The sequence below is a fragment of the Podarcis gaigeae genome (genome assembly GCF_964106915.1).
Source record: "Podarcis gaigeae genome assembly, chromosome: 10".
Taxonomy (NCBI): Eukaryota; Metazoa; Chordata; class Lepidosauria; order Squamata; family Lacertidae; genus Podarcis; species Podarcis gaigeae.
Genome location: NC_139686.1, coordinates 18911048 through 18932207, shown reverse-complemented (window position 1 = coordinate 18932207; position 21160 = coordinate 18911048). Strand labels below are relative to the sequence as shown.

Below are 21160 nucleotides of genomic sequence, written 5' to 3'. Positions count from 1 at the left end.
AGCAGTCTGCATCACTTTCTAAAAGCGGTAGACTTATGGGAGTTAGACAATTGTGCATTCGGCACTAAACATGATTGCATCTACTCTACTGCTAACCTGATTGGTAGTTATGTGCTATTAGCAATGGCACTTGAACTGATTGTTCTTTCCAAGAGCTTAATTTCAATTTGTTGGCCGCTAACAATCAGTTGCTTTATTATGTCAGCCACACAGCCATGGATAGTGAAGAATAATCTTAGATTCTAATCAGATCCAGTGATTCTGATTAGTTTTCACACAACAGTTAGGTTGTTGGGTTATCCAAGCTTTGTGCAATTAATTTTTTTTTCCTGGTACAGATCTACTTTGTCACCTGAACTTGGCAGATCCCCCAGCACTTTGTAGAGCATAGCCCTTGCAAAGAGGCATTAATTTAGCACTTGGTCTCCTCTTGCAGCTGCTTTTGAACATGGAAGACCAGGGTTAAACTCTCTCCCAACCATAAAGCTCTGTGAGTAGCCTACCTAACAAAGTCATTGTGGATAATGTAAGATTATAGTTCAACTTACATATTAGATTAGTTGTTTCTACTTTGTACTTATCGTCTTCAGTGTATGAGTCGAACAAGCTCAGATATTGGTTTGATGTGTTTTCACATAACAAACTGATTCTTATTTTCAATGCATCTACTATGACTATCATTGGATATCACCCATTATTTATGATTATTGATAACTGTGTGTCGCCTGCACCAAAGTCCCTAGGCAACTTACAACATACAAAATAGGAAACACCATGAAAAATAAATAAAGATGATCACATAAGAGCATAAGTAACCCACTCTTGTGTTATTTAAAGCTCTACGTAAAAAGCTTCCACATCTAAAATAACAACCCCAATTAACAGCACAGAAAATGATCAGCAGGATGAAGAAGTTAATTATAAAACCCAAAAAACTGTGCTACTGTTAAAACTATTAAAACTACTAAAATTTACTGAAATGCTTCAGGGGGGCCACCACCATAAAGGCTTTCTCATTGCCACCCTCCACACTTCCCATGGAGGGGGCACCCTGAGGCTTAAGGACATCAAACACTGGATCCTGGAAATGCAAAAACGTGGATCAAGTCATGATCAAAGCGAATAATTTATTTTTACTCTTAAAACAGAAAAGCTCTTTATTTCTGAAGACTTTTGTTAGGTTTTCTGGTCGTGCTGGAATTAAAGGCAAACTTCCCATAGGCATGCAGGGACTCTACTTAGTGGTTTTATCCTCATCCTCAAATTTAAACTGATGGTGCAGTTGGATTTTTATAAAGCAAAAACACCAATAAAAGTTCACTAAACTTTTTTTTAATGCAAGTCAAACCACCTAATCTGCAACACGTGGGTCTGGTTTTATATCTAGCTTTATTTATGTATTTAAAAACAACTACCTGGCTACCCCACTCCCCTTTTATTCTTATATATTCTGGGACCCGGTTGCTGATGGGACATAATTTTTATCTTTTCTTTTTTGCATACATGAAATAAAAGAGCGAGCAATAGATGGATGTTGGCAACATAATCTTGTGTATGGTGCAACATGGCCTAGATATTGCTGCACCATAAAATCTAATCAGGCTCCACAAACCATGCTCTGTCTTCTCTTAATGTGCTAGGTTGGTGACTACAGGGACATACTGGGAAGGGAGCCAGTTTTAATTACAGGATCAGGTGGAAAAATAAGTATTCGGATAATCATGGCACCAGGTGTCTGACAAACACATCAATGGATTAATTGCTTCATCTGGTGCTGTTCTCTGCAGTTGTTTGGCTGAAATTGTATATAGCACTGCTGCTGTGTGTATGGTCAGAGGCAGGGGTGGACCGGCTGGGCCACTGGCAGAGGGCCCGGGACCTCAGGGCAATACACAGCGCCTGGAACTGGATACCTCTCCCTTCCCAGCCTCTTTCCATTTTTTATATAAAAAAAGAAGAGTAAGCCATTGGCACACACACACACACACACACACACACACACACAAAGCAAAACATGGCGCTGCTGTGTCCTCAGCCAATGAGAGCGAGCAGAGCTGTTTTCAGCCAATGGGTGGGGACTGAGGACAACTGAGTTGTTTTGGTCAGCGGGTGATAGGATTCTATGCTGCTTGCCTAACTTCCTTCCCTGTGATTCCTTTCATCATAGAAACCAGTTTTTTGTTTTTTTGTTGTTGTTGAGGCAGGTGCTTCCAATATTTATTTGTGTGTGTGTGCAAATATTAGTATTTCGTGTGTATGTGGATCTTAAAGCAAATTTAATCCTGGATCCCCAGCAAATTTCATGTATGCAGCAAAAATAAAGTTGATTTATTTTGCATTAAGAATCCACTATACAGTTAACTTTAAGGACTTAGGTATATAGTATGTCTGCTCAGCAGTAAGTTTTTTATGTTTAATGGAGCTTATTCCCAGTTAAATTAAATGGGGTATCAGGGTTACAGTACTGTAATCAGACCAAATTAATATTGCTTGGAACTGTTTGGCAGTGTGGGGGGCAGAAAATATGGCTCTCCATAGAACATAGATGCATCACTGTTGTTAATGAAAGTAAAATTTGATGTCTACAATTCTTATGGGAAAACAACTCTTACTGTTACTTTTTGTAAGGATATTTATATATCTCCTGAAAAAGAAAAGGGGAATGCGGTAAAACTAGCAGCGCTGAAACATCTCTCTGCAGCAATATTTTGTGGACCTTTTTATTTTAACTATTATAAATAAAGGGTGTATTCTTTCTGATCTGGAATGTATGTGGAGTCGTGGATAGGGGTTTCTGACTAAAAATAGTGTCCCATTCCATGCAAAGCAGGCTTTGGCGTGACTCCTACAGAGTCAGAGGTGATCTGCACGCAGTGCTACAGGGGGAAAACCAGACTTCTTGAAATTGTCTGGATAAGCCTTTACTAATTTACCCTGACTTGAATTTTTTCATAGGGAGCAACCTCCTTTATTACATATGTCAAATATGCTAACAAGGTAATAGATGTACGTACCACAACTGAGCGTCCTTTCGGCTTTGGCCCAGCCGCTTCATCAGCTCTGGATCTACTTGTACTTGCCCTCCACTCTTCCCCAGTAGCATGTTGGACGCCTTCCGACCTGAGGGGCTCATCTTCCAGCGTCATATCTTTTATATGCCTGTTGTCTTTGTCCATGGAGTTTTCTTGGCAGGGATACTGGAGTGGCTTGCCAGTTCCTCCTCCAGGTGGATCACGTTTGGTCAAAACTCTCCACTATGACCTGTTCATCTTGGGTGCCCTGCTCGGCATAGTTCATAGCTTCTCTGAGTTCTTCAAACCCCTTCGCCACGGCAAGGCAGTGAATAGCAAGGAGAGACAAGAAGACCTTCTTAAACAAGCAATGCAAAGAAATAGAGGAAAGCAATAGAATGGGAAGAACCAGAGATCTGTTCAAGAAAACTGGAGATATGAAAGGAACATTTCATACAAAGATTTCCATAATAAAGGACAAAAGTGGAAAGGACCTAACAGAAGCAGAAGACATCAAGAAGAGGTGGCAAGAATACACAGAGGAATTATACCAGAAAGAAATGGATGTCTCGTATACCCCAGGTAGTGTGGTTGCTGACCTTGAGTCAGACATCCTGGAAAGTGAAGTCAAATGGGCCTTAGAAAGCACTGCAAATAACAAGGCCAGTGGAAGTGATGGTATTCCAGCTGAACTATTTAAAATTTTAAAAGATGATGCTGTTAAGGTGCTACACTCAATATGCCAGCAAGTTTGGAAAACTCAGCAGTGGCCAGAAGATTGGAGAAGATCAGTCTACATCCCAGTCCCAAAGAAGGGCAGTGCCAAAGAATGCTCCAACTACCGCACAATTGCACTCATTTCACACGCTAGCAAGGTTATGCTTAAAATTCTACAAGGTAGGCTCAAGCAGTATGTGGACCGAGAACTCCCAGAAGTGCAAGCTGGATTTAGAAGAGGCAGAGGAACCAGAGACCAAATTGCAAACATGCGCTGGATTATGGAGAAAGCTAGAGAGTTCCAGAAAGACATCTACTTCTGCTTCATTGACTATGCAAAAGCCTTTGACTGTGTCGACCACGGCAAACTATGGCAAGTTCTTAAAGAAATGGGAGTGCCAGATCACCTCATCTGTCTCCTGAGAAATCTCTATGTGGGACAAGAAGCTACAGTTAGAACTGGATATGGAACAACTGATTGGTTCAAAATTGGGAAAGGAGTACGACAAGGCTGTATTTTGTCTCCCTGCTTATTTAACTTATATGCAGAATTCATCATGCGAAAGGCTGGGCTGGATGAATCCCTAGCCGGAATTAAGATTGCCGGAAGAAATATCAACAACCTCAGATATGCAGATGACACAACCTTGATGGCAGAAAGTGAGGAGGAATTAAAGAACCTTTTAATAAGGGTGAAAGAGGAGAGCGCAAAATATGGTCTCAAGCTCAACATCAAAAAAACGAAGATCATGGCCACTGGTCCCATCACCTCCTGGCAAATAGAAGGGGAAGAAATGGAGGTAGTGAGAGATTTTACTTTCTTGGGCTCAATGATCACTGCAGATGGTGACAGCAGCCACGAAATTAAAAGACGCCTGCTTCTCGGGAGAAGGGCAATGACAGGCCTAGACAGCATCTTGAGAAGTAGAGACATCACCTTGCCAACAAAGGTTCGTATAGTTAAAGCTATGGTTTTCCCAGTAGTGATGTATGGAAGTGAGAGCTGGACCATAAAGAAGGCTGATCGCCGAAGAATTGATGCTTTTGAATTATGGTGCTGGAGGAGACTCTTGAGAGTCCCATGGACTGCAAGAAGATCAAACCTCTCCATACTGAAGGAAATCAACCCTGAGTGCTCACTGGAAGGACAGATTGTGAAGCTGAGGCTCCAGTACTTTCGCCACCTCATGAGAAGAGAAGACTCCCTGGAGAAGACCCTGATGTTGGGAAAGATGGAGGGCACAAGGAGAAGGGGACGGCAGAGGACGAGATGGTTGGATAGTGTTTTCGAGGTTACCAGCATGAGTTTGACCAAACTGTGGGAGGCAGTGGAGGACAGAGGTGCCTGGCGTTCTCTGGTCCATGGCGTTCTCTGGTTCCATACATCTTAATTACATCTTACGTCTCTTTTTTGACTTCCCTCAATTTGTCTGCCATTCCTTCCTATTGTTACTTTTTACACATTTCTGCCCTTTTAACCCTTTCCCCTCACAGAGCTTCCTTAAAACTTACAAACGTAATTTTATTATAACTCAGTTTTTGCATATATTGGATAAACTTTTCCCAATCTTCTGTAAATCTTTGATCTCGTTGTATATTTCAACATTTTCTTCAATTCATTATAAATCATTTCCCAAAAGCATTTTACCTTCTTACATTCCCACCACATATGAAAAGGGTACCTTCTTTTTCTTTACATTTCCAACATTTGTTACTTATCTTATACATTTTTGCTAACTTCACAGGTGTTACATACCATCGGTACATCATTTTCATAACATTTTCTTTTATAACTGTGCATGCAGTGAATCTCAAACCATCTTTCCACAGTCTTTCCCAATCCTCCATTTGAATATTATGCCCTATATCTTTGGCCCAGTCGATCATAACTGATTTAACCTCCTCATCCTTTGTACACCATTCCAGTAATATCTTATACATTTTTGCTAAATTCTTATAATCATTATTCAATATTTCTGTCTGAAATTTTGATTCTTTGTCAGCAAAACCCCTCTGATTTAAATCTTTTCTAAACATCTCATTAATTTGAAAATAATACAGCCAGTCATTCACATAGTCCTTAACTTCTTCAAATGATCTCATTTTCCATTTCCCTACTCTTTAACACATTAACTTCTCATATGTCACCCAACCCCCTGTCATATTGACTTTCTTCACACTTATCGCCTCCAACGGCGACAACCAATATGGAGTTTTTTGTTCCAACAAGTTTTTATATCTTTTCCACACTTCAATCAAAGACCTTCTTATAATGTGATTTTCAAAACCTTTACATACTCGTCTCTTGTCATACCACAAATACGCGTGCCACCCAAATCTATTATCAAAACCTTCAAGATCTAACACATCCATGTCTTCTAATTTCATCCATTCCTTCAACCAACAGAGGCAAGATGCTTCGTAATACAGTGGTGCCTCGCAAGACGAAATTAATTCGTTCCGCAAGTTTTTTCGTCTTGCGAGTTTTTCGTCTTGCGAAGCACGGTTTCCCATAGGAATGCATTGAAAATCAATCAGTGCGTTCCTAAGGAAACTGCCTTCAGTCCAGGTCCGGGGACAGTCTGTCCCCCGACCTCTTCTGAAGGCTGGGGGGGGGACAAGGGCTTTTCTTCCCACCCCCAGCATTTAAAAAAAACCCGGGACAGCAGAGGACTTCTCCGCTGTCCCGGGGTTTTTTAAAATGCTGGCGGGCGGCAGCGCTGCCGCCCACCAGCATTTTAAGATCGCCCCGGACAGCGGACTTCTCCGCTGTCCCGGGGCGGTTTTAAAGCCCCCGGGAAGGCAGGCGGGGGGGAGCAAAGACTTTCGCCCCCCGCCGGCGTTCAGAAGAGGTCCAGGACCTCTTCTGAAGGCCGGTGGGGGGCGAAAGTCTTTGCTCCCCCCCCCGCCGCCTGCCTTCAAAAGCCGTCCGGGAAAGCGGAGAAAGCGCTGCGTTTCTCTGCTCTCCCGGGAAGGCAGGCAGGGGGGGGGAAGACCTTTGCCCCCCGCCGGTGTTCAGAAGAGGTCCAGGACCTCTTCTGAAGGCCGGTGGGGGGCGAACGTCTTTGCTCCCCCCCGCCGCCTGCCTTCAAAAGCCGTCAGGGAAAGCGGAGAAAGCGCTGCATTTCTCCGCTCTCCCGGGAAGGCAGGCGGGGGGGCAAAGACTTTTGCCCCCCGCCGGCGTTCAGAAGAGGTCCAGGACCTCTTCTGAAGGCCGGTGGGGGGCAAAAGTCTTTGCTCCCCCCCGCCGCCTGCCTTCAAAAGCCATCCGGGAAAGCGGAGAAAGCGCTGCGTTTCTCCGCTCTCCCGGGAAGGCAGGCGGGGGGGGGGGCAAAGACTTTTGCCCCCCGCCGGCATTCAGAAGAGGTCCAGGACCTCTTCTGAAGGCCGGTGAGGGGCGAAAGTCTTTGCTCCCCCCGCCGCCTGCCTTCAAAAGCCGTCCAGGATAGCGGGAAGCGCTTCCCGCTATCCCGGACCGCTTTTAAAATGCTGGCGGTGGGGAGCAAAGCCTTTCGGCCCCCGCAGGCCTTCCTGGACGTCTTCTGAAGGCCGGAGGGGGGGGGAAAGGCTTTGCTCCCCACTGCCAGCATTTAAAAGAGGTCCCCGGAGATTTCCCTATGGGCTTTCTTCTTGCGAAGCAAGCCCATAGGGAAATTCGCCTTGTGAAGCGCCTCAAAAAAACGGAAAACCCTTTCGTCTAGCGGGTTTTTCGTCTTGCGAGGCATTCGTCTTGCGGGGCACCACTGTACAATTTCAGGTCTGGCAGGGTGAAGCCTCCTCTTTCTTTTGCGTCCGTCAATATCTTAAATTTTATCCTCGGCTTCTTACCCTGCCAGATATACCGTATTTTTCCCTGTATAACACGCAGATTTTTTCTTCTAAAAAGGAAGGGGAAATGTCTGTGCATGTTATAGAGCGAATGTGTGGACCCTGGAGCCGAAAAATCAGGCAAAAATCAAATCGTGAGTCTCGGAGAAGGGAAACCTGAAAAGAGGAAGCAGCTGCTTTCCTGCATTCTGCCTCAGGGTCTTACTGCCAACCCTCCTCTGTTTCCTTGCTGTGTTTGCTCAAATGGAACAAAGAGCAGGGAAAGCCCCTCCCCTCCAGGCAAGCAGAGGGGAAAGCAGAGTGCTGCTGAAAACATGCAGGAGGGAGAGGGAGAGAGAGAGAGAGAGAGAGAGAGAGAGAGAGCGGGCGAGCTGGCTGGCTTGGGTGGGTAGGTGAGGGAAAACTTTTGCCTTCCTTTCCTCCCTCCCGTTATACCCCTCTCCTGCATTCTTAGCCAGCTGCTTCTCTGCACACCCCTCTCGTGCTCCTTGTCCGTTCTGTGTTTTCCTTCCCTCCCCACTTAAAATGTGGTTAAAAAGCATGGATCCACATGGATCCTCAGGATCTTTGCATTGGGTCACCCCAAATTCACCATCAGATCACATAGCATGTCCATGGCTACAGCCTGCCCCCCAAAAATCACGTACCCACTGTTGCCTGGGGGTGCAATGGTGCAAAAAAGTGGTTAAAAAGCATGGATCTACATGGATCCTCAGGATCTTTGCATTGGGTCACCCCAAATTCACCATCAGATCACATAGCATGTCCATGGCTACAGCCTGCCCCCCAAAAATCACGCACCCACTGTTGCCTGGGGCTGCAATGGTGCAAAAACGTGGTTACAAAACATGGATCCACATGGATCCTCAGGATCTTTGCATTGGGTCACCCCAAATTCACCATCAGAGCACATAGCATGTCCATGGCTACAGCCTGCCCCCCAAAAATCACACACCCACTGTTGCCTGGGGCTGCAATGGTGCAAAAATGTGGTTACAAAGCATGGATCCACAGGGATTCTCAGGATTTTTGCATTGGGTCACCCCAAATTCACCATCGGATCACATGTCTGTGGCCACAGCATGAAGCACAAAAATGATACATCCACTGTTTCATTCAGAATGTTTTTTCCCTTGTTTTCCTCTTCTAAAAACGATGTGCGTGTTATGGTCAGGTGCGTGTTATAGAGCGAAAAATACGGTACCTTGAAATTTCTCGTTGCCAATTTTTAAAAATCACTGCCCCTTTGATTACTGGAACTGTTTGAAACAAAAATAACATCTTTGGTAGCACATTCATTTTTATCGTTGCAATTCTTCCCCAAAATAACAATTTCATTCTTCCCCACACCTTTCATTGGAGAAATGTTGGCGGGTATGGAGTTATCCAATCCCTGAGCCAAGGAGATAAGTAACTATGCAACTTTAGAATACATCTGAAGGCAATCCTGTATAGGTTTTTAATGTTTAATGCTTTATTCCTTTTTTATATATGTTGGAAGCTGCTCAGATTGTCTGGGGCAACTCAGTCAGATGGGTGGGGTATGATATTATTATTATTATTATTATTTTCATTAGATAAATGTTGGAGGATATGCATGTTTACTTGTGGGCAACCTTCCATGCAGTGCATGGCTAGGGTCAAAGGTCGAAAAGTGGGTGGAGCAAAGGATGTGACTCTTGTCTTTGCAGAGTAGGCTATGTTCCAGCCACACAAAAGCCTGAGTTTTCTAAAACAAACAAACGACACACACCCCACCTCTCACTGAGATGTTATGACTGTTTAAGGACACAGTCCAGCCAGGCAAAGGCAATCTGAGGATGGTGCAGCTGCATTTAACCCTGAGGCAAAGAGGTTTCCCATTTCTAGCCTATAGGAATTGTTGGTGCTTCCATAATGGTTGAGTTGCCATTGTTTTTTTTAACCTGAAAGTTTATTTCCGCATTTTCCTTTTACCTTACAGGATATGGAAGCTGGAGTGAACTAGCTAAAGCTCTGAGGAACCAGGACAGCCCTATAGTGGATCCAAGCCTGCAGTTTTATCTGCCTCAGAAACCAGAAAATCTGGTAAGTTGAACTCATAAATCATAACAAAAAAAATTCCTTCCAGTAGCACCTTAAAGACCAACTAAGTTAGTTCTTGGTATGAGCTTTCGTGTGCATGCACACTTCTTCAGATACCTGGCAGACCAACACGGCTACCTATTTGTAATCATAAATCGTAGTAAGTGCTCCAGATTTAAAAGCAAATGAATTCAAGTCTCAGGTTAGTGAAAAGAAATGGGGTTGCAAAATCAAGTTTCATCAGTGTACAGTCTCTGTAAGTGTTTACCGTCTATGTTAATAGATAAGAACTGGATCCTGAATTGTTACACAAAGGTGTGGCTAAAATTATGCATTGCTTTTATTCCAAACAGTTTATGCCCCGCACACCTTAGACACCAGCTATGCTAATTAGTCTCTTGGATACAATTGCAGTTGCAGAGGGCACTCTTTTAATAATTACAGATAATTATCAGGTATTTGCAGCAGGAACAAAAAGGGAGGCATTCTTTATGGCTGTCTATCCACTCCACCCCAGTTACAGTAGGAACTCCCTGCCATTGCTGACTCACCTGACTGCTTTTCAAGAGCATTGGTAAGACCTGCCTATATGGGCTCAGTTTGTGTGATCATGGGAAGACTAAAAAGGTGGAGAAATCACAATAAATTTTAGTAGGATGAATTCTTAATCTGTTCTGCCGAGAGTGTGCTTTTGGCATACTTTTATTACCTGCCCCTTAACTTTTTATAGCAAAATGAATACAGTAATTCAATTCCTTAATCTTTTTATTTGAGCCCTGCATTGGGCAAAAGATTCCTGCATTGCAGGGGGTTGGACTAGATGACCCTCGTGGTCCCTTCCAATTCTACAATTCTGTGATTCTATGATTCTGTAATCGCTTTTTGCCACCTTAACTGTCAGAAAATGTACTGAAGGTAGCAAGAAAAAGGAGCACTTGGGTGTATTTGGCCCAAATACAAAGAGTACACGCCAGAAGAGAATAAACAGGATTCAGCAGCTTGATTTACCTCTCAGATTTTCCTGGAAGACATATGGAGCATTCATTTTGTAGTCTAGACCAATGTAGTCCAGCCTTGTAGTTCAATAAAGCCTAGGGACCCAACTCCTATCACCCTCAGCGGCTTACCCAGTTGTCAGGGATAATGGGAGCTGCAGTCCCAACAACATCTGGGAACCCAGGATTGAAGAACATTGATCTTGGCTGCTCTGTCCACTTCTGAGTGACACATTTCCAGGAAGACATTGACAAACTGGGATGCTTACAGGGGAGACAACCTAGATGGTGAGGGCTTTTTGGAAACCAAGTCATAAAATAAATGACTGAAAGAGCATGTCATGTTTAAGCTAGGATATGAGATTAAGAGGAGACATGATAGTTGTCTTCAAATATCTGCAGCATTGTCCCATAGAAGATGAAGCAAACTTGTTCTCTGTTGCTGTAGTGGCAGGGAAGCAGGTTTCAGCTAAGATAAATTTTCTCCTCCATTTTCTTTCTCATAGACACACCCACACACCATCCATCCATCCTGTCTGCCACACTTTTATCTTCAGTCTGTGCAGTCCCCAGTGACCTCAGCATCTCTTTTATCTTTTGTTTTGAACAAGTTTTGATTTGCTTGTGGTCCACAAGCCACCAGTTGTCCACCTCTGAGACATATTCTAGCCAGCCTTATTTCTTGTTTTTCATTCTGTATAGGTTCATAGCAGAGTTAACAGAAGGAGCAACAATAAGACAGATCCTGCAACTTTGATTAACTCTGCCACCTGGAGGCCTGAGGTTAGTGTTTAATATAAGGTCTTGCAACTGAATTAATAAACCCATTTAAGTAAGATGCATTTCATACATTTAGTCCGTGTTTATTCAGAAAATGCCCAAATTAGTTGGAATTAAAACTTAGTGAAGTTTTATTTATAAATATCCTCTGGATTGTGCTCCCAACAAAAGATCTAATATACAAGCAGCCATTAAACTGTTTGTTTACAGTGTTTGTAGGATATGAGAGATTAAATACATCATAATAAAAACTGTTAAAATTGTATAAAACTGAAAGTGTACAATTATGGCTCCTTGAACTCTGATATGCAACCCTTGAGCTGTCTGTGTCCATATGGTGAGGATGTGATTGAGAGCCTTCTCGGTGGCTGCTCCCCTCCTTTCTAGAGAAGCTGGACTGGCTCCCTCCTTGTTGTACTCCTGCAAACATTTTTTTCCCCCCAGCAAGCTCTGGGGAACCGACAGCTTTGATGGAAAGGGCTCCTGTGCTGTTTTTGTTTTACTATCTGTGTTTTAGTAGATATGTGGGTGTCAGGGAACTGCCATCGGAGGGACAGGTGGTGGAGAGGCTCCAGGAGAATAGGAGAGACTCTACAGCAGAAGAAGGAACCAGTAGGGGGAGAGCATGAGTTCCAGCGGAAAGGGAATCGGGGGAGAGGCTCTGGGATACTTCTAGTGAGAACAGTGAGGAGGTAACAAGACCCCCTTTAGCAACCCCCACCCCTCGCCGGAAGCTGTCACGCAGAGAGTCCAGGAGGCGTATGTCCGTCAAACAGCTTTTATGTTGGAGTAAGTTCCGTAGACGCCCACTGTCGGATTCTACCAGCGACTGACGGAGTCATGCTTTGGGGGCTCCGTTAGTGCCTAGGTTTGGGTGACCAGCCAAACCCCAGAGGGATCAAGCTTTTATGCACAAGCAGCTCATTATCCCATCACAGCAATCCGACAGTCTTTGAAAGCAGCTTGTGCAAGCAGAGGGCATCATGAGCGAACCAGCCGGAACCGGAGGAGCTGGAGCTGGAGCAGGTCCAAGCCTGGAAGAAAGGTACAGGGCGTTGGAGGTCCAGCTCGCGCTGCAAACGGCGAGGCTCGAGGAGAGGAGGGCTCAAGATGCGGATAAGGGAAAAACCACCCCACTTGCCAGAAAGGTGCCTGGATTGGTGCAGAAATTTGGGGGGGATCCCAGGAACTATCAAGCCTTTAGGACAGAGATGCAATATGCTCTCAATCTACTGTTTGATGACTTCCCCGATGAGAACTCTAGAGTGGCGTACGTGATTGGCCATCTAGAGGGAGGGGCGAGGGACTGGATTAGGCCCCTGATGGCAGCCAATAATGAAATCTTAAAGGATACAATGAAATTTTTTTGCGCCATGGACTTGATGTTTTCCAGCGAGATTGAGCAAGGGGTGGTGCGCAAGCAGTTAATGGCGTGTAAACAGGGGAGCCGATCTGTACGTGAGTACTGGACTGAGTTCACCATGCTGATTCATAGACTGGGGTGGGACCTTGCGAGTGAACCTATTCAAATGCTGTTTGAAGAAGGGCTCTCTCCGTCAGTGAAAGATGAACTTTCCCGGGCGCCTAGGGCGGAGTCTATGGACCATCTGACTAAATCTGCGCTGTCCATAGGAGCGCGCCAGGAAGCCAGAGCTTTGGAAAAGTGGGAAGGAAAGGGGGAACGTTGGAAGGACCTCCGCATTCCGGAGATTCCGGAGCAGCCTTTCCCGCCAGCAGAGCCGATGGAACTTGGAACAGCGCGCGCGCAGTTTCAAACACCAGTGAGGGGCGGAAGAAGGAGGGAAAGAGCGCCAAGAGATGTTATCTCTGCCAACAGCCAGGTCACTTTGCCAGAGTCTGTCCGCAAAGGAAGGAATGGCAAGGGATGGCGGGAACTGTTGGGGGAAAGGAGGAAGAAGAAATCAAGGAGCAAGTAAAAGCCAATGCCTGGTTGCCAACATCAGGGCACAGCAGCCAGGCCAGGGAGTAGTGAATGTGCCCACGCCGGAACCTCCAAGACCAGCGCTTGTGATAGAGGTGTTGCTGGAACTGGCAAACGGACACCCACTAAAGATAAAAGCGCTATTGGATTCAGGTAGTTCCTGTAATTTCACGAGTAAGGAGTTTGCAGCTGAACACCAGATACAGACTATCCCATTAAGTAAGCCTTTGCAGGTTACCACGATTGATGGGAGGGAACTGTTGGGAGGAGAAGTGAGCCAACAGACTGTACCAATGATAATGAGGGTGGCAAGACACACAGAACTGATAGCGTTTAACGTAGCCACCTTGGGAGGAGCTCCTATTATCTTGGGAATGAGCTGGCTGGCACTACATGATCCGCTAGTAGGCTGGCATCAGAGAGTGGTTTCCTTTGGATCAGCACATTGCCTAGAACACTGCAAGGAGGGAGAGGCTCAGACAGGGGCCAGGGCCACTCTAGCAGGGATGGAAGTGATGGACAAGGGGAAGGTGCCACCACAATACGCTGACTTGATTGACGTCTTTAGCGAAAAGGAAGCAGATAAACTGCCCCCGCACAGACCCTTTGACTGTCAAATTAACTTACTCCCAGGAGCACAATTGCCAGTGGGCAAGCTGTATGCAATGTCAGACAGTGAGATGCAGGAGTTAAGGGAGTTCATTGACAAGAACCTCAAGCGAGGTTTCATCAGAGAGTCACGAGCGGTGGGGGGCAGCCCAGTGTTCTTTGTGGACAAAAAAAACACGGGTAAACCCAGGCTTGTGTGTGATTTCAGGGGCCTAAATGCGGTGTCAGAACCAGTGACGTTCCCTATGCCTAGAATTGATGACATTCTGACACGGGTGAGAAAAGGGAAAATTTTTACCAAGTTGGACCTTAGAGGGGCATATAACTTGATACGTGTGAGAAAGGGGGATGAGTGGAAAACCACTATGTTCACCCCCTTGGGGGCCTTTGAGTACCTCGTTATGCCCTTCGGTCTACAGGCGGGCTCGGCCTGTTTTCAATCGTTCATGAATCACGTCCTGGGGCCATTGCTCTACAAGAACTGCGTAGCGTTCTTAGATGACGTCCTGGTATACTCAGAGAATGAGGAGCAGCATGTGCGAGATGTAAGAGAAGTACTGAGCAAACTGCGAGAAAATCGGCTGTGGGTGAAACTGGAGAAGTGTCAGTTTCATACCAGGGAGGTGGAATTCCTGGGGTACCGGTTGTCTGACAAGGGATTGGCCATGGATCCCAGCAAGGTTCAAGCGGTACTGGAATGGAAAACACCAAAGACCAAGAAGGACGTGCAAAGATTCCTGGGCTTCGGAAACTTCTATAGGAAGTTCATCAAAAACTTTGCCCATTTAACAGCGCCCATCACGGATTGTCTTAGCAGCAAGAAAAAAATTGTTTGGACGGAAGAAGCGCAGCGGGCGTTCGAACACTTAAAGCAGGCGTTTGCGTCGGAAGAGCAACTGTTGCACGTAGATCTACAACAACCAATGAGGGTGGAGACTGACGCGTCAGACCGAGCGGTGGGGGCCGTGCTTATCCAGCCGGGAAAAGATATGTCCGAATGGAGACCGTGTGCGTTCTTCTCGCGGAAGTTGAACAAATCCGAGAGGAACTACACAGTATACGACCGAGAACTGCTCGCCATTCATGAAGCATTCTGGAGATGGCGGCACTTGCTGATTGGTGCGCAGCACAAGGTTCAAGTCCGAACTGACCACAAAAATCTGGAATACTGGAGAACAGCACGAGTGCTGAACCAGAGACAAGTGAGATGGGCCCAGGGGTTCTCCAAATTCCACTTTGAGATTCGTTACGTGCCAGGCTCCGAGAACGTGAGGGCGGACGCTCTCTCCAGGAAACCTGAGTACTTAGAGGGGGAGGGAGCGCCTGAGGCAAGGCATGTAATCCCTGAAGACCGCTGGGTGTGTGGGGCGGCATTGGTGGGGCAGAGGGAACTGACAGAGGGTACTGAGAACGATGAATACGCCCAAGAGAAATTCAGAGAACTCAGGAGGACAGAGGAGAACACAGGGGGGTTTGAAGAAAAGAACGGGGCATTGTATTACAAAGGGGCACTGTACATACCAGATGGGGAACTGAGGGGCAGAGTACTCAAGCAGTTGCATGACAGCCCCACAGCGGGGCATTTTGGACAGCACAAAACCATGTGGTTGGTTACCAGAGAGTTTTGGTGGCCCAAGGTGAGGGAGGACGTACGGGAATATGTCAGGGGTTGCGACAGGTGCCAGCGAGCGAAAGGGGAGAGGGTGGCGCCAGCGGGGCTATTACAACCCTTACCCACACCAGAAAGGCCATGGGAGGCAGTATCCATAGATTTTATGTCGGACCTGCCAAAATCCAAGGGCAAAACAGCTGTCATGGTGGTGGTAGATCTATTAACTAAGATGTGTCATTTTATAGCCTGTTCCCATGCGGTCACCGCGGAGGAAACCGCCAAGTTATTTGTAGAGCATATTTTCAGGTTGCATGGCGCCCCCTTGAGGGTGGTCAGCGACAGAGGGAAACAGTTTACTTCCAGGTTCTGGAGGAAACTTATGAGCTTACTGCACGTGGAACTCAATTTCTCAACTGCCCGGCACCCAGAAACAAATGGGCAAGCGGAAAGGGCAAACGGGATTTTACAACAATACCTGAGGTGTTATGTAAAAGACAGAGAAAATGATTGGGTAGATAAGTTACCTCTGGCAGAATTTGCCTACAACAACGCGGAGAACGTGTCCACAGGGATGAGTCCTTTTCTGGCAAATTATGGGTGTCATCCCCGGGCATTTCCAGGAGAAGGAGGGGAGAGGTGGAGCGTGCCGGCGGCGGAACACTTTTTTGAAGAGATGGAAGCGATCCACCGTCAGCTTCAACTTAACTTAGAGAAAGCCAAGGAAGAATATAAGAAACAAGCAGACGGAAATAGGAGGGAAGGTGAAACTATAAGGGTGGGAAACCGGGTGTGGCTATCCACCCAAGGACTACCGTTCAAGGGAGGGAGTAAGAAATTGAGACCCAAAAGATTGGGACCCTTTGAGGTCATACAGCAGGTCAACCCAGTAACATTCAAACTCAGACTGCCCAGTCACATGAAATTGCACCCAGTATTTCACAGGTCATTACTGTCGCCGTACCGAGAGGGACGTGAGTGGGGGGAGCGTGAGAGAGAGGTCACCCAAACGCCCGTGATAGAAGAGAGAGAACGCGACATGAACATGGCAGGAATCATTGATTCCAGGTGGAAGGGGAATCAGGTGGAATATCTGGTAGAATGGGAGGGGGAAGTTGACTCGGAAAACACTTGGGTACCAGCAGAGTTAGTCAAGGACGAGGTTTTAATAGAAACATTTCATCAGCGTTTCCCAAAAAAACCACAACCAGTGGCACGATTTAGAAGGGAACACTTTGGGACCACCGATGAGGAAGGGGAGTTTGAAGGGTTCCCAGAGTCAGGGGTGGGTGAGGAAGCCGACTCCGACGAAGAAGAGGAAGACGAGGAGAGAGACGGTACGCCGTGGTTAGAAGTGTTTGAATCCTCGGACGACGAGGAGAGTTCCTTCCGGGGCTTTCCGCCCTCACCGCCAGTGGGAGAGGAGGCGGGGGGGTGAAGGGGGCCCTGGGGGGGAGGTGGATGTCAGGGAACTGCCATCGGAGGGACAGGTGGTGGAGAGGCTCCAGGAGAATAGGAGAGACTCTACAGCAGAAGAAGGAACCAGTAGGGGGAGAGCAGGAGTTCCAGCGGAAAGGGAATCGGGGGAGAGGCTCTGGGATACTTCTAGTGAGAACAGTGAGGAGGTAACAAGACCCCCTTTAGCAACCCCCACCCCTCGCCGGAAGCTGTCACACAGAGAGTCCAGGAGGCGTATGTCCGTCAAACAGCTTTTATGTTGGAGTAAGTTCCGTAGACGCCCACTGTCGGATTCTACCAGCGACTGACGGAGTCATGCTTTGGGGGCTCCGTTAGTGCCTAGGTTTGGGTGACCAGCCAAACCCCAGAGGGATCAAGCTTTTACGCACAAGCAGCTCATTATCCCATCACAGTGGGTTTTTTTTACATTTATTTAATTCCATAGATAGATTTATTACTTTTTAGCAATAACTTTTTACATGTTTTATCTGTGTATATTTTATCTGTCTTTATTTTAATTTTTGTGAGCCACCTTGAGTCCTGGTTCTGGGTAAAAGGCAGAATAATAATAATAATAATAATAATAATACTTCTTGCCTGGATGGAGGATAAAAAGTAGCGTGTCTAGAGAAAAGCCTAATGTACAAAGGCTAAATTCTCATCCATTACTTTGGCCACTTTTGTATCTAACCCCATTCACCGCTGGCCCTCCTTTATTTGGTTGGTTTGGAAGTGTGCCTTATTGTCTTTGTTTAGTTATTTGGGCTTAAAGGCTTTCCATCTCATTTTTCTGGAATTGGTGAAGTTGTGTTGATAAAACTTTGCAAAGCCATGGCAAATGGCAGGTGGGTTTATTTCCACACACATCGACCTACAGTTTTGCTAATTCTGACAGAGACCCTTTGTAACCCAGATTCTTTTTACCTGTGATATCAGCTAACCTATATTGTCACTGATTTCTGTCAAATTTCGGGGGGCAGGGTCACATGGGCGGAGGAAGGGGGTGCAGTGGGGGCACACTGCCCCGGCTGTCTTCGCTGAGGGGGGTGACACTGGCACACCGCCCGCGCACAACTCCCAAGCCTACCCCAAGCTGTTGGGGGAAGTGGGGGAGCTGCGCCGCTTTGCCAGCAGCATTCCCCCCTTCCCCCTTCGTTTTGACCATTGGGGGAGGCTTGGGAATCACGGGCAGGTGGTGCGCCGAATGTCGGCCATGGGTGGCACTCCGTGCACGTGGGTGGCTATCCCATGCCTGGGAGGGCACGCTCCGCACCCCACACCCCTCGGGAGCGCGCCTGCCCTGGGCAGGGCGGGCATATGCTTTGCCGCTGCATGGTCATCTGAGGCAAATCAAAGGATTATGAACTGAACCCTGTTCTGTTCCTGAATTGATTTTTTTATTATTTTTTTGTTCCTCAGATTAATTTACCGTTGAAACATAGCAGTTTGTGGATTAAGCATGAGAAATCCATACCACTTCACAAATTAATTACAGGGGGTATTCAATACTTCTGTTGTATTGTCAGCATCTGCCTAAGCATGCTATTGCGCTGTGGTTCCTGCGGCTGATAAAAGGGCCCAGAAAGAGGATTGGAGATGGTTTTATTTCTGCATGTAATAGAGCTAGTCTTCGTTTGAACAGAAGATATGTGTTCCTGGCAATAAAAGGAGGTTTGCAACAACAAGGCATCTTTGACAGAAGAAGAGGTTTGGCATCTTTCCCCCACATAGCAGTTTTTAAGAATGGAAAACCAGAACGGGGATTGACCTTGAAAACCTGGTGCTACTTCACTCATGAGGGTTGCAGCAGAACCCCATGTGAGTTTTTGCTGTTCTTCGTGCATCCAGGCCAGGGATCAGCAACCTTTTTCAGCCGTGGACCAGTCCATTGTCCCTCAGACCATGTGGTGGTCCGGACTATTTTTTTTTTGGAGGGGGGGAAATGAACGAATTCCTATACCCCACAAATAACCCAGAGGTGCATTTTAAATAAAAGGACACATTCTACTCATGTAAAAACACGCTGATTCCTGGACCGTCCGTGGGCCGGATTGAGAAGGCGATGGGGCTGCATCCGGCCCCCAGGTCTTAGGTTGCCTACCCCTGATCCAGGCTGTGGTTCTGCCAAGCAAAAGTGCTCATTAGTACAGTGGTACCTCAGGTTACAGACACTTCAGGTTACAGACACCGCTAACCCAGAAATATTACCTCAGGTAAAGAACTTTGCTTCAGGATGAGAACAGAAATCGCACGGCAGCAGCAGCGGGAGGCCCCATTAGCTAAAGTGGTACCTCAGGTTAAGAACAGTTTCAGGTTAAGAACGGACCTCCGGAACAAATTAAGTTCTTAACCCGAGGTACCACTGTATTTGACCAGCAGCGGCAATTGTTAGAGAGCTCCCCAACCCTGTCCTAAGGGAATTGAGTTTTCATGGTTGTTCAGTGTTCAAGAAAGCTTTTGACTACAGGACAGTACAGACACATGTTGTTAAACTACAAGTCTTAAAGGTATTCTGGAACTGGCAGTTCTGAACTAGGATTTGTAACGGGAGTGCTACTGACCCTAGGCAGTACTTGAAAGTGAACCATTTGCTTGTTGGAACAGGCGGTACCTGCAAGAATTGATGACATTGCTGCCTTCTTTTTCACCTCCTCGCTATACCTGAGAATAGAAGAGGTCCTTGTTGCTGACATTTCTTAACAGATTTTTCACAAGTGCATAGTTTTGCATCCAAGTCGTGACTATAGAATGGCTATAATCATTGGAAGTTTATCTAGGGAGGAGAAGCCTGGATGTTCAGTGGAGAAACACAAGAATCCTATAAGCAAAACTGAGGGGGGAATGTCATACGCTGCACCACAATGCCTCCATTCTTCTCTGACTCAAACCTCCTTTTTGTCTAGTTTATCTTCACCTGCATTTACACATTCTTCAGATTGTGTGTAGCTGATTTGCCCTGGAGATATGGAACTGCCAAACAATAAAAAAACAGAGCAAAGCTTTTTGTTTCCTTTATTTCTAGCAATTACAGACCCCTCTCCAAGGGGCTGCTTTCAATGCTGCACTTCTATATTTTGAGTTTTGCAGGATGGCAACCAGAAAATGGCTGGTCCTGTGGAACTTGGTCATAGGGAAGAAGGCAGCCCAAGTGATGTCCTCCAGTTGTTGTTGTTGGACCCCGATTCCCATCATCCCAGTCAGCATGACCAGTGGTGAGGGATGATGGGAGTCGGAAGTCCAACAATATCTAGAGGACCCTTTGCTGTCTACACCATAGCATAGGGCATTTTACAGCAACCAAGTCATCTTGCCTGATGCTAAGCAGCTCTGGGTGTGGTCAGTGCCTCTAAGGGTGACCACCTGGAATCCATCCTTCCTCGAGGTTTCCAAGAGGAAAAGGACAAGGTATAAAAGTAACACATAAAACTATTTTTCTAGTTTGGGTATGGTTGCATCAGATGCACAAATGAGAGTGTTTTTTTTTTTTTTAAAATAATATTTATTAAGATTTTCAGAAATACAGTAAGAAAAGATTAAAGTACATTCAAAGCCTTATTTTCATACACCCACTTTCCGGGACTCCCTCTTTCCCCCACCCCTACCATATTCCCCTATCGTATTGTTGGCTCCACAAGCTCTCAGTTCTAATTAAAACTTAGTTTGTTTAAACCATTAGTCGAATTTAAGTTTAAATTTGTACAATCCCCATCAATACCCTTACTAACAAAACAAAAGTTCTTTCCCCAGGGCCCACCCCCTTTCCATTCCACAATTTCCCTTTTTTTAATGATAAAGACACCCCACACAATAGAAATATAAGAAATAGAAAGTATAGTAAGTAAAAGAAAACCAATTCAGAAAATAGTTGACAAGCCTTTGGATTCTATTTCTCCCCCCCCCCCCGTCCCCGGTTTAGTTTCCCCCTGACCACCAATCCATGTTGTCTGCCTGGAATTTTTAAAGTCCATAAATCACATTTTTCCCCCAACTCCTTGCTGGCTTTTTCTTTTTATAATTATTTTTAGAGTTATTTTTAAACCATTTAGCATCAAATCTTTAATAACGCTCCCCCTATTGTTCTTTCCAAGTTGTAGTCCAGTTTCCTCTTGTTCCGCTGCTAAAACGTTCTAGTTCAGAAATTTAGTAA

The 21160-nt window shown here is 45.9% G+C and overlaps 1 protein-coding gene across 3 annotated transcripts in view; it reads left to right on the top strand.

Annotated features, from left to right (window-relative positions):
* The window catches only part of B4GALNT3 (beta-1,4-N-acetyl-galactosaminyltransferase 3), a 75385-nt gene that overhangs the window by 31599 nt on the left and 22626 nt on the right, over positions 1-21160 (top strand). For all 3 annotated transcript variants that reach the window (XM_083700058.1, XM_083700057.1, XM_083700059.1), the window contains exons 2-3: positions 9520-9623; positions 11318-11398. In XM_083700058.1, the coding sequence (XP_083556184.1) occupies positions 9520-9623; positions 11318-11398 (185 nt within the window). The remainder of the gene's footprint in view (positions 1-9519; positions 9624-11317; positions 11399-21160) is intronic.